The sequence below is a fragment of the Lissotriton helveticus genome, chromosome 3_1, assembly GCF_964261635.1.
Source record: "Lissotriton helveticus chromosome 3_1, aLisHel1.1, whole genome shotgun sequence".
Classification (NCBI taxonomy): Eukaryota; Metazoa; Chordata; class Amphibia; order Caudata; family Salamandridae; genus Lissotriton; species Lissotriton helveticus.
The window spans coordinates 1,664,105,717-1,664,119,133 of NC_136061.1; the positions used below are offsets into that span (position 1 = coordinate 1,664,105,717).

Sequence of the window (13,417 nt, forward strand, 5' to 3'; positions counted from 1 at the left end):
TCAGCACATGTTCCCAACATCAAACTTTTCAATCCTCCTTCATGTCAAGGACATGAACACCCTTGGTTAAGGCAGACACTGTTTACACCACGTTTCCTATTATTTTATATTATCCAGCCATATTAACTAGTAATATTATGCTTCACTGATAATTATTTTCCATTTTAGGAAAAGTTTGGTGGTTTTGTACGGTTTATCAAATTTTGGAGGAAACCCATCTTCCTTGCCTACTGCACTGATTGATAAGGATAACATGAATGCAAAGAATGTTACTGTATGCTGCGGTAGAGCATTTAGATGCTGTCTAAAACGTAATGACACAAGACACCAGTACTACTGATCTCTGGCTATTAAGGTGTAGTTGTGTTGTTACTTGTACAATGATCTAGTAGTGGACTAGTCACCAAAAACACAACAGTGCTAGAAGAAATATTGAGGTCCTACTGTTAAGTGATGTGATGTGATTTTTATGGTGAATAAAGTGAATCAGTTGAATGAGCACTGTGGCAAATGAGAGTTGAGGAAAATGAGGCAGGCAACAGGGAAGACCGGTCCATTGGAGAAATATGCATTACTTAACACGTGTTGAATTATAAAAGAAATGAAGCAACATTTTTTACTTCTGTCCAGATTACTTAAAACTGTGGATACGGACAAAATTCAGGAAAGCACTGCAAAATAATATAGAATGCACTTATGGCTTGTATATCATTGTATGTGTTTTGTGTAGTTTGAGACAGGTTGGTGAATGAGGAATATTTTAAATATAACTTGACAAAACAGCTACCGCTAAGACCTATTTTAGACAATTCTTTATTATGTATTTAGTGTGTGCTGTGCCTCTGTGCCACCTGAGTATTACTCCCTCATCTGTTGTTGTACCGTCTAGTACTACGTCTCCCATGGTATGCTTACACTCCCTTGCGCTAGGGACTATTTTACAACTCAAAAGTACAGCTAATAATCACACATTAAATTGTTTATCCCAAAGATGTGTTGTATAAAAAAAGCAATCGTTCTTTGCTTTATTTTTCTAATGCAGCAGACATTCAAAAAATATTTTAGTCAGGCTTCAAAATGCAAACTTTGAAAAAAAGCTTGATCAAAATGGGAGCAAACTCGTAGTACACAGGTAGATTGTTTGTCTATTGTGAATATTAAACCGATTTGGTCTTACATGTAGAATGTTGAAATTTGGGAAAAAAATATTTGCTTTAACGTTATTATTCAAACACAGTAAAATGTGTGAAAACCTTCACATCATATTACTTGTAGGCCATTTGTAAAATCAAATGACAGGCAGGTGCCACGTACAGATCCCAGAAGATGCCAGAGAACTCGAATACAGTATTATATAGGTGGGCGCACTTATACCAAAGAGTGTTTTGGCACTCCACAGCCGGCTCAATTTATCTGAGCATAACAAACCCAAGAGGTATTATTAGAACAATACCGCTGTACTGCAGAACAGGTATGGCACCAACACGGACATTTAAGAGAAGGCTGAGGCATAAAATGACAGTATTAGAGCTGCAGTGGGTTTTTAGCTGGAAAGGGCCATTTTTTTAGGAAGACTTGAAAAGAGTGGGTTTTTAAGTGCTTTCTGAATGTGAGAAAGGCGGGTTGTGTTCGAATATCAAGTAGTAGAGAGTGCCAGACTGCAGCTGTATCTATCTAGCCCTTTTGCGTCACTTCACTTCGGATGGACATGGAGTATCTCAGATGCCACTGCCCAGACGCTTCTCCTGGCTACAGAAGCATCGCCTGCTGTGGCTGAAGTTCACTGTGAAGCTGTGCAGGCTTCTGGTTTTCTTGTGAGTAGACCTGACTCACTCCTGTAGTACTCTTTGCTTACTCCTGGCAGAACAAGAGTGAGTCATAATTACTTTTTGTGAATCGAGCCGTTTATGTTTTTGGATTGAGGTGTATATTTCTATTTTAAAATACAAATTAGTCCAAAAGCATTTGTGTTGTAAAGATCAGAGAAAAAATACAAAATGGTATGTATGGCCCTACCTTAGATCCTCCTCATCTCCCATTTCTATTCCAGCTTCTCTTAACATGGCCAGTCCTTCGCGATACTCCAGCCTCAGGGTGGGCTCCAAAAACTTGAACGGTTCACATGGGAACTGCTTGCCGACAGTCTGGATCTCAGTCTGAAATCTGCACAGCAAAAAAAAAATTATGAATTACAGTTCTCCTTTTCAAACTTAGAAATGGCTTATTTCCATAGGTAAGTAGCACATTAACAACAATTCAACTCCTTAAATGTTTCCTCCTGGCATCACCTTTACTGCAAGAATTACTTCTACAATCGTGCTCTATAAAGAGGTGAGAAAACACAAATCACTATTGACGAAAAGAGAAGGATATGTTCTGAGTACCACTCTATCGTGGCTTGGGTATTGTGTGCTGATGCAAGAACCTCTCTGTGTTCTGAGGGACGGAAAGTATAAGAAACTGTTTTCATAATAACTATTTTAAGTTGCTGCTTCCATTGAACAATGCCCTTTTGTTAACATGCTAAAACAATACTGGATTTAAATCCATACAATTATTCTGGTTTAGTCTGTATTGTGCTTACTGTAGTGGGTACAAATAACCATACAATAAAATTATCACACATTTTGTTTCTCCAAAAATTACTTTTGTTGTTGGCCACGAGTGCAATAAATCATCAAAATGCTATCTCACTGCTTCATTTCATGAAGCAAAAAAAATCCTGTGGAGTTTTTCCAATAACACAATGGCGCAGAAAAACATCATTCGTAGTTATTCAACAGAAATGATTTTCCATTCACGAAACCCAGTGGCAGAACCCGGGCCGCCTTCTCTTACACTGTGATTTTTACTCTTTTCTCTTTCTGGACCCTCTACTACTTCTGTCAGGAGGACCAGGTCATAGAGTTGAAGGCAAAAAGATTCAGCAACTCTGCGTTCAAGTAGTTGAGCTCAACAACTGGAATAAAGGATGAGAACCGTATCCACTTTTAACCGCATGCGCGCTAGCGTTTTTCCCGCTGCGCCCTGCGATTTAAAAAAACCCGCGTTACGTGACGAGCTCAGCTCGTCATCCGCGTAGCGCAGGTTACGCTCATGACGAGCTCAGCTCGTCATGAGCGTAGAAGGGGTTAAGAGACACACTATCACTCTCTAGAGATGGAGCATAATCATCTGTCAAGGGCAAGGGAACGAAAAACATGTCTGTTCGATCAGGATACCAAGAACATGCTGCAAGTCCGGCGTGGTTTCAGCTTGTTAGTAACAGTCTGATGGACCAGAGAGTTTCCAGAGGTCAGCTGGGAATCATGGGGTGGAATACAACTGAGAGGAATGAACTTAATTACTGTGCTGGGTTTTTATTCTGCGTTACATAATTATCAAGGTAGTGCATTATCCCCAGTACTGTCTGTACTGTATTAATGATAGGCGATCTGGACTTCTTCTTGTGACCCCTTACGTATGTCTCATTTTAAGTCACGCAGCATCTATTTTAATCTGCACGACCTCCGTTCTATTATTCCACATTTTGCTAAACTTTGATTATTTCACTTAGTACGTCCAAAGTCTCCTCGTTCTTCATTTCTATGACAATTTCTAAAAAAAAAAAAAAATAGAAAAAACATTTTTATATTTGTGGAAATATTTGTGTATTTAGGGCAAGATACTCGTTGTAGTTCGTCTTAAAAGGGTCATTTACAATTGGGCTTGTGCCGCGCCATTCTGCCAGGTCAGCAGAGGCACCTGCCTCTGTTCCCTTGTTGAAAGACCGCCTGCCCTACTACAAGACCTCACTTTCTTTCAATGCAACTGCAACCCCTAGTGTGGTGGCAAGGAACTCTGCTAATTGCGAATCATGTTGTTTTGAGGCACCTCTGATTTTTTTTCTGTTAAAAAAAAAAAAAGATCATCTAGCCCTTGGCAGGAAGGACACTAGATCAGCTGAGGCCATGACCTATGCTCCTCTGACAGATAATTGCACGTCATATTACGAGATCCCTGGCAAGGATTACATGGCCTGCTGGACACCTGCAGCGGTTGCAGAGAAGAATGCTGAACGGGCACTATGTTGTTGGGGCCCCGCTCGGCAAACTTTGGTTTTTATAATAAAATCTTGAAGTGTTGGCTTGTTCTGAAAAACAAAAAACAAAGCACTGGTGTAGTTGGCCTCTTTTCTGAAAACAGGAGCCTAGGATCTTTTTTTCTAAATCATTTTCTGTTCAAGAAAGCCCGACTTTTCTTGGCAATATTGTAAAAGAAAATGTACCTCAGAAGGACAATGTACAATCACTGATGGAGCAGCGGTGCAACCGCCGCCAGTGAAGGTTTCTGCCAGCAGAGCCTCCTGGTACTCTCATCCTTGCAAACTATAAATGAGGCCCAAACTTTCAAAGCAAGGGTTGAAAAAGAAAATTACCCTGAGGTGCTGGGAATTTCCTCCCTTAGCTTCTGCCCACGGATTGAGCTTACTGCCCAAGACTACTATGTCTCCTCCCAAGACAGTCCAAAGAATGAAAATTTAGTCACAGCCGCCCAATCCTAAATAGGGATGGGCAACTGTCACCATGACCTAAAGTATAGAAAAAAATTATGGATGGAAAGCATGAATTCATGTGTGAAGAAGAACATCTAGGCAACTATAATAGCTTGTCATATAGGAAAAATTAATTAAAGGTCAAAAGCTATTCTCAGAATTATGGTACCAAAATATTTTATTAACATTACATCAATTTATACAATAAGTTAAAAACAGACATTTAATGATGACAAAAAATTAAAAGCATGAATTCATCCCAGCCACGGATAATTACTTTGAGCCATCCCAGGACATCATTATTTTGCATACCATGGCACCTCAGTTTGGACCCAGCCATATGCAAATCAGTCTTGGCCCTGCTCCAATGGGAACAGTCCAGCCAAAACTGCCAAGTCAGGTCCTCCCTGGTCCGGAACACGGCAACCCAGGACGGGTTTCAGCCTAGCTAGGGCTCATCAGGCCGGTATAGCTTTGTTCCAAGTGATACTATGACCTGGCGGCACTGTCCACAAAGAAAATCCTGTGGAAGTGCGTTGGGGGAACTGCAGATTTGGAGGCGTGGGTAACCCACCAATGTAAGGTAGTTTTTCTGCTGTACCAAAGTTTAACCCCTCCCCCCCTTTAGTTTCAAAGCCTCACATCCTCAACATTTTTGGGAAATCCTCTTCAGGAGAGAGGAGAAAGGAGCACTTCTTGCACAGCACAAAAAAGAACACATTGGAAAAATGATGGCAGGATCAACACCACCTATGCCGTTCATCCATAAATGCCCAATGGGTTCCTCAGCGTTCTCACATATTAAGGACAAATAGACAAAAGGCATGTTCCTGGACCCTCTAAAGCAAGAAAAATATCTTGCCTTAAATAAAGTTGACCTAGGCACGATCATCTTAATCAACTATTGACCCATCACTCACCTCACATTTATCAATAAGTCTGTAGAAAGTTGACTGCAATGTAACCCTAAGACCAGGTCAACACCAATCAGACTTTGGATTTGCAGCACTAAAATAAATCCTGCCAAGTATTAAACAATGTAATACTCTGAGCATATATGGAAACCCTCTCCTTCATGTTCCAGTAAACACGCAGCAGACATACTTCAAAAATATTGCACAGCAAGCAATGAAGCTGTGGCCTAGGGAATAGAGCTGAAAACTTAGGAACATGGTGAATCGTCTCTGAATCCCAGGCTCAACGCAAGAAACATGTGTAACTTAGGCTGGTTCTGTTATAAACTGTTCTAATGTCCTTGTGCCAGGTTTGTGATTTTAACTGCAAAAACAAAGCCTTCTTCAATATACTCTCAATGAGCAAGAGTTTCACCAGCAACCTGATCAGCACCAAGTACACCCCTTTAGTGCCTGCCCCTCGGGCCCAAGGCTTACTCTGGGATGCGGTGTGGTGTGGAAATTCAGAACTCAATGAGACATACAATAGAAGATTATAATGTATTGTCTGGCCAGGCCTTTACTATACCATAATATACATAAATGTTAGAGGGCATAATTATGGTATACACCTAGCAAGAAAATCCTTACTATAAGCAGGGAGCAGTCAGTTCTGACATATGAGGATATAGCAAGACTGCTATCAAGGTACTCAGATAAAGTTCAGATTAATTGCCCTTGTGGGATTAAAGAATTGTGGCTACTATTCTGCTGACCTACTCTGGGTTCCTTGGCGATCCCTCCCAAAGGATAGTGAACAGGTAGTACCTGACATGTGCAAACGTTTTCGCCGGAACGGCTTTTCATTGTACTTTACTTGGGTTTTGTCTTCTTAGTCCTCTGCAAGCCAGGCTTGCTGTTTTCTAAATGGGGGCAAAGGCTAAGCTGCCACTGGTGGTTTCCTGTCCATGAAGCAGGACCACACCTATATCTGCCTTGGTCCAGCCATCCCTTCTGCGGTATCTGGTCAATGTGCCTTTTGTGAAAGAGAGCAGGATTTTGTGGACACTGATTGATGAAGAGACCGAATTGTGGAGTCTTCATGGGGGGTGGGGCGGAGGAGTCTACTTAGTTGCAAACATAAGCACACTACCCAAACAAAGCAGAGTCCACCACATGTTGCAGGGATCCCAAAGGAGGTCCTAGTAACTTCCACTGGTAGTAAGTGACCTAGATCTAGCATCAAGGTCTTCTAATTTGCTTTGGTTTTTCTGGAGAGGACGCTGAAAACAGTTGAGACTTACTAAGTGCAAGCCTTCACTGGGGCTACGGTTTTGACAGTAAACTGAAGAGTGATCGCATATTCTCTGTGATTGCTCAGCTGTTACAGATGCTTTTGTTTCTTGGCACATCCACATACTGAGCAGTCTGCTCCTTCCCTCAAGCAAGGTGGTGTAAGGCAATGCTTCTCCTGGCAGGTTGCTGTTCCTGAATCTGGCCAACCGAAGTTGGCAGTCAGCAACTCCAACAGTGTAGCACTTGAGATTCTTATTCTCCGCTGCTGTGGCATGCAAATTCTAGATGCAAAGAAATCTTGGCACGCTGGCAGCCAGTTTATGCCCTATACTTATACCACATTTGCAGACATTTTTCGTATTCCACCAGTCCAACCCTGGTACAGGTTACACCTTTGCCTTTTGCATATTCCTCCTTGACTGGTCCAACTATATACTTGGTTTCACTGTGTCAGCCAGAGAGTGGGAAGGAGTTGGAGGTCTCTTGCCCAGGGAATCCAACACCATAACACAAAAGAAGAGGCTTTCTCTCAGAACGTTCTCCCAACTTGCTGGGAGTAATATTTCTGGGAGATAGTTTTCCATTCTCTACAAAAGGACCCTCCGTCTCCTCTACTCTTCACCTTAAAGTCGCTTCCACTACAAAACACCTTATGAAAAGTTTAGAGAAGCCCTTGCTTCTCTAAACCTGCTGTCTGAGTTCTCTTCAACTTCTATCTTACGTACCACTCCAGTGCAGGGAATCAAAATAGATTCCTAGCTGACCACACCCACATGTAGCATGCATACTTCAGCCATACTGTACAACTCAAAAATAAGCCACACAAGGATGGTGTGAAAGAAGGATCTAGTTGCAGAGGACTGGCAGACCAATTTAAAACACAGGAGAGGCCAGCAGACAACTTTTCCTGGTAGGCAATGAGTAAAAATGTCTGTCCAGCTACTGCAATGGTTCTGCCACCAGTGCCAGCCCTTCACAACCCAATGTACTAACTAAAGTCATGCTCAGTAAAGGTATGTGCACATGGTGCACCTCTTTAGACCAAAGAGTCCAGCTCTTGGTCTCATTGTATAACACATGACTTAAATAAGCACTGACAAAGCCAATAGGTCCGGACTTGGTTTTAGTACTTTTGCAAACATATGCAACAAGCATTGCAATTTTTTTTTTTTTTATTATAAACTTTTATTTGGCATAAGTACACACACACACACAGCTCCTCGCCTACAACCCTGGGGCCGGCAGCAAACTAGGGCAATCACAGTACAGAGATCATAAATAACTTCCTAGAGCGCACTGCCCAGTCTGTGCCCTAAGTCTGCAGTCTCCCGCCACCCCGCCCCCCTCTCCCAAATGAGAGTGGAGCAATGAATGCAGTGATGCAGTGGATCGTACGGTGGAGTGTATGTGTCCGCCACCCTAACTGGAATCTAACTGAACTCCCGCAACAATCCCGCCCACCCCCTTCCCCTCCCCCGGACTGCCTATGTGCCTACCTCCGCCAGTACTCTGCCATATAGATTCAGTGAGCCACTCTGCCCAACTCTGCGCCCACTTCACACCACCCCCTCCCACCGTCCACCCCCTCCCGCCAGTCCCTTCGCTCTATGTATCCCCCTTGTCAGTGTTAGCTATATGTCGTGTGTCCCTCTAGCGTCCCACGGGAGCCCTACGTTTCATCAACCGACCCACTCGGGCAATAGGGTACTGTTCAACTGATCCTCTGGGCCCTCCTCCTCTTCCTGCCACTCCTCCGTCTCCTCCTGAGCTGCATCAGCAGCATCTTTAGTAGATCTGTAAGTCAGGTACAGGTCCCAAAATTTTTTCGGTCTGCTAACTGGGGGTTGGAGCTCGCTATAGAGCTGCGTCTGGGTGCAGCTGTACAGCATATCCCTGGCCCACCTTTGTTTGGTCGGGAGTGGACCTCGCATCCAGCATTGTGCCACCGCTCGCCGAGCCATCAGTAACCCCATATCAGCCAGGCGACGTGTCGCCGGAGGTAGGATCTTTGTGTGGCCCAGTAACGCCAGCGCCGGGTCGACCGGGAGCTCCAGCTCAAGTATCTGCCCTAATTCTTGAAATATGTCTTCCCAGAATTTGTTAATACCCGGGCAAGACCATGCCAGATGCATGAAGTCGGCCACCTGTGTATGGCAACGTTCACATTCTGACGGTTGTCGAAGCCCGTATCTATGTAAGCGTTCTGGGGTGTAGTACACTCGCTGCAGGAATTTAAAATGGATAAGTCTGTGCCTGGCGTTGAGCGACACTTTTCTAGTATTTTGGCAGCAATATTTCCACATTGAGTCATCTATCGGTGTGTTAAGGTCTCGTTGCCACGCCAATCGGGCTTTCGAGAGCGGCTGTTCCCTATGATGCTGTCCCGACTTGTATAGCCGCGAGATCAAGTGGCTCGGCGAGGGCGTTTTTATGACATATGTCAGTTCTGGAAGTTCGGGTGGTTCGGCCATGGTCGGACCAAGCAGCTCATGAAGCGCTGCGCGGACCCTGTGTAGGTGGAAGCGGTGCAGCAACGTCTCCGAGGCTCGGGAATGGGCAACCTGTTCCCAAGTGACCACCGTCCCGTCCTTGAACAGGTCTCCCAGCTGCAGTATGCCCAATTGTTTAAGTGCGCGCGTGACCCCTTTCTCCCGTAGTGGCGCCAGCCAGACAACCCACTCAATCGGAGCAAGTGGGGAGTATAGGAGCATACATTCCCGTCTCCTGGCCAACGAATGCCATGCGTGGTTAGTCGATGCGATCGAATCAAGAAATCCTACCCGACGCGTGGCCGGCTCAAATACTGTAGCCGGTGGGGGGAGGGGGTCCGTGAACAGGGTCTCGAGCACCACATGCGGAATATTACGATCCCCATGTATCCATGTGTGCAAGTGAGTCGCCTGCGCGATCCTGTAATACCTCTCCATATCCGGGGCGCCCAGGCCACCTTGTTCATAGGGGAGCGTCAGAACTTGCCACTGGACCCGTGGCTGTTTACCTCCCCAAGCCAACCACGTGAGAGTCTGCGTCAGCGTTTTAAAGAAGGCTCTAGAGAGTATCACCGGAATATTGCTGAAGAGGAATAAAAACCTCGGGAGTACAATCATTTTCATTAGTGCGATGCGGCCCGCCAGGGACAACGGGAGTTTACACCATCTGTCCACATCCTCGGTTAGCTTATTGTAGGCGACTCCGTAGTTTTCCCTCACCAATATATCTGGATCCGGATGTAGCTGTATGCCCAGGTATCTAATCGGGTCCTCAGACCATTGTAAGGGATAATCCATAACAAATTTACTCGTCACCGGGGACAGAGGGAATGCTACCGATTTCGTCCAGTTCACCTTTAAGCCAGACAGCGCGCCAAACTGAACCACTTCCCTCAGCACGGGGGAAAGGTTGAGCTCCGGGTCCCTTACATATAGAAGCGTGTCATCCGCGTATGTGGAGATGCAAATTTTGTAAGAAGGGAAGCTAATGCCTTCATGACTGTGATATTCCCTCAGCGCGCACGCAAGGGGTTCCGCCACCAGGGCGTATAATAACGGCAAAAGGGGGCAGCCCTGTCTGGTGCCTCTGCGAATGTCGAAAACGTCCGTGACTCTATCACCTAAACGCAGCCTGGCCGTCGGTTTATAGTACAAGGCGCCTATCATTTGTAGAAAGGGTTCGCCCAACCCCATCTTCCTGAGCACTCTCGACATGAAGGGCCACTCCACTGAGTCGAATGCCTTCTCCATATCGAGGAAGACTGCTAACGCCTTATTCTCCGGCTTCACATGCTGCATCGTCCCTAGTACCGTGCGTATATTGTACGTAAGGTTCCTGGACGGAATACATCCGGCCTGTTCCGGAGCCACCAGTTCCGGAGCGAGTAATGCGAGGCGTGTCGCTAGTACTTTGGCATAGAGCTTCGCGTCAACATTTATGAGGGACAGCGGCCTGTACGAGCCGCACTCAGTGGAGGGCTTCCCAGGCTTCAGGAGCGTCACAATGAGAGCTTCCTGCATTGTAGCAGGCATGCTGCCTTCCAAGCATATATCATGAAAGAGCTTGGAGAGATAGGGCACCAATTGGTCTTTGAAGGCCTTGTAGAAGCCGATAGTTAGACCGTCAGCTCCCGGGGCACTACCGGACCGCATGCTCTCAAGCGCCTCCACTATTTCCTCCTTTTGTATGGGCATCATGAGGAATTCTCTCTGCGAGTTGGACAGCTGGGGCATTTTGATATAGCTTAAGTAGTCGTCAATTGCCTCCTCCATTCCCGTGGACCTCGACTTATATAGATTGGAGTAATATTGCCTGAATTCCCCAAGTATCTGCCCCTCTTCGGTGAGGGTCTCCCCCGAACTTGACACCAGCTCACCCACTCTCAATTGACGCCTCTCGCTGCGGACTATTCTGGCCAGGAGAGAGCCAGGCCTATCTCCTTCGCCATAAGTGCGGGCAGTGGCGTATTTGCCCATATGATGCACTTCCCTGTCTGCTTCCGCGTTAAATTCCATCACCAACTGTTTAATTTGCTCCAGGGCTTCACCCCCAGGCTCCGCCTGCTGCCTCCCTTCCAGTTCTGAGAGCCGAGTCTCAAGGTGTTTGCGTCTCTGCCTAATTGCTTTTAGGACACCAGAGTGTTTGGCCATGGCTATCCCACGCACAAACACCTTGAATGCCTCCCATAACGTTTGGATGCTCTCCACAGAGCCCAGGTTAGTCTCAAAGAAACTATCAATTTCGTTTGCGATTTCACCTCGGAAAACCTCATCTAAGAGGGAGTACGGGGGGAAACGCCACGTGAAGGGGGGGATTCTATGTACCGGCGTCTCCAGAATCAGGAGGAGAGGAGAGTGATCAGACAGGGTACGTGGCAGTATCAGGCAGTCCCTTACATTATTGGAGAGGTGGTGTGATGCTAACCAGTAGTCTATTCGGGTGTGGAGTGCATGATACGCGGAGTAGTGTGTGTATCCCCCTCTAGAATGGTGCCGACTGCGCCATACATCAAGAAGATCCAACTGTACTAATTCAGTCCGGACCACCGCGGCGGCAGCCGACAGGGCCCGGGGGGGTCCCGCCGACCTGTCAAGATTCGGGTCTAGTACTAAATTGAAATCCCCGCCCCAGAGCAGGTTAGTGTAGTCATATGATTTGCACTTCCGGGCCAACTCTGTGTAGAAATCGGGACAATCATAGTTCGGACCGTATACATTAGTCACCAATAAATCATGTCCCATCCCACAACACTTGCATATTACATAGCGACCCTCAGGGTCCGCCTCGAGGAGTGTCAGTGTGAGTTTAGAACGCGGATTGATCCATGTGAGTGTCCCCCGTGAGTGGGTAGTGAAGCCCGCCACAACACTACAACCCGCTAAACCTTTATGTGACAACATCTTGCTGTTAAGGGGCAAATGAGTCTCCTGTATGAGAGCAAGGTCTATGTGGTGTCTACGCAAATAGCTAAGTACCTTACGCAGTTTTCTGAAGTCATTAAGACCCCTGACATTCCATGTCAGCACCCGCAGGTGATCCGGAGCGGTGCCCAGTGGTGTACCAATAGCGTCAGCCATAGCCTTGTCGTGTGAAATGAGTATAGCAAAGTTGTCGGAAAGGGCTCTGGTGTCCCGAAGGGACAGAGTCGAACAGGCAGTGCAGTGTGTAAATGGCAGTGGTGTGCACCGCAGGAATCAACCAAGAAACATTTAGTAGCGCAACAGCAGTCAAAGAAAGCGACAAAACGTACCCAAGCACAATCCTCAACATTCCACCCTCCTCCCACAGCAGACCCACCCCAATTCGGCCTTGCATGTCCCCAACCCACCCAGCCCTCCCCAGTAACAAATTCAACAACCCCATGTGCTTAGCGCTCAGGGGCAATGGTAGCAAGGCAGCTCGGTCTTTGTGCTCAACTCTCAACTCCGGTGCCCAGCTCCCCTCCCCCCGCCCAGCACCACCAGGAAATCATCAAAGCATCAACCTGTAGTCCGATGCAAAAGTTCTTCCAGTGAACCCTTGCCTGTCTCCCCCCATCCCCGCTACCCCACATGTGATATCCACAGTCCGCCATCTTGCAAATGTGCCATGAGTGAGCAGAGCATGTGTTAAGGGGAGTTAACAATTGTCCGTCTATACCCTGAAACCCCAGCCCCACTTATCTGCCACAACGTGTCTGCAGGTATCATCCACGAAACCTTCCCAACTCGAATTGTAAAGTCCACTTCCTGAGATCACTGTTCTCTAGGCATCAAGTCCCTATTTCAATCCTGTTCATCCAGTGGACCGCCGTCCGCCTCCTTTTGATTATCGGGTAGGCCATCTTTCCGCTCCCTGGCCCACGATTTCAAGGCCTTCTGCAACTCCGCTGGGTCCGTGAAAAAATGTGAGTGGCCCTGTCTATTCACTCTCAATTTGACCGGGTACAACATTGCATAATCGAGACCCATGTCTCTGAGGCGTTTCTTGTGAGGGGCGAAATGTTTCCTTGCTTCCTGCACCCGCGCCGTAAAATCCGGAAAAATGGAAATCGCAGATCCCTCATATTGTAGGTCCCCTTTGGTTCGTGCCAACCTAAGCGCCGTGTCTCTGTCTCGGTAATTTAATAGCTTAGCTATAACTGGACGGGGAGGGAACCCCGGTTTAGGTTGGGGGCCCAGCGTGCGGTGTGCACGTTCCACGACGAACATCGCGGAGAACACTC

General features: G+C 46.5%; 1 protein-coding gene across 1 annotated transcript in view; it reads right to left on the bottom strand.

Annotated features, from left to right (window-relative positions):
- DARS1 (aspartyl-tRNA synthetase 1) overlaps window positions 1–13,417 on the bottom strand; it is a 390,822-nt gene that overhangs the window by 25,460 nt on the left and 351,945 nt on the right. The window contains exon 13 of the mRNA XM_078682456.1: window positions 2,017–2,163. Within this exon, the coding sequence (XP_078538582.1) occupies window positions 2,017–2,163 (147 nt within the window). The remainder of the gene's footprint in view (window positions 1–2,016; window positions 2,164–13,417) is intronic.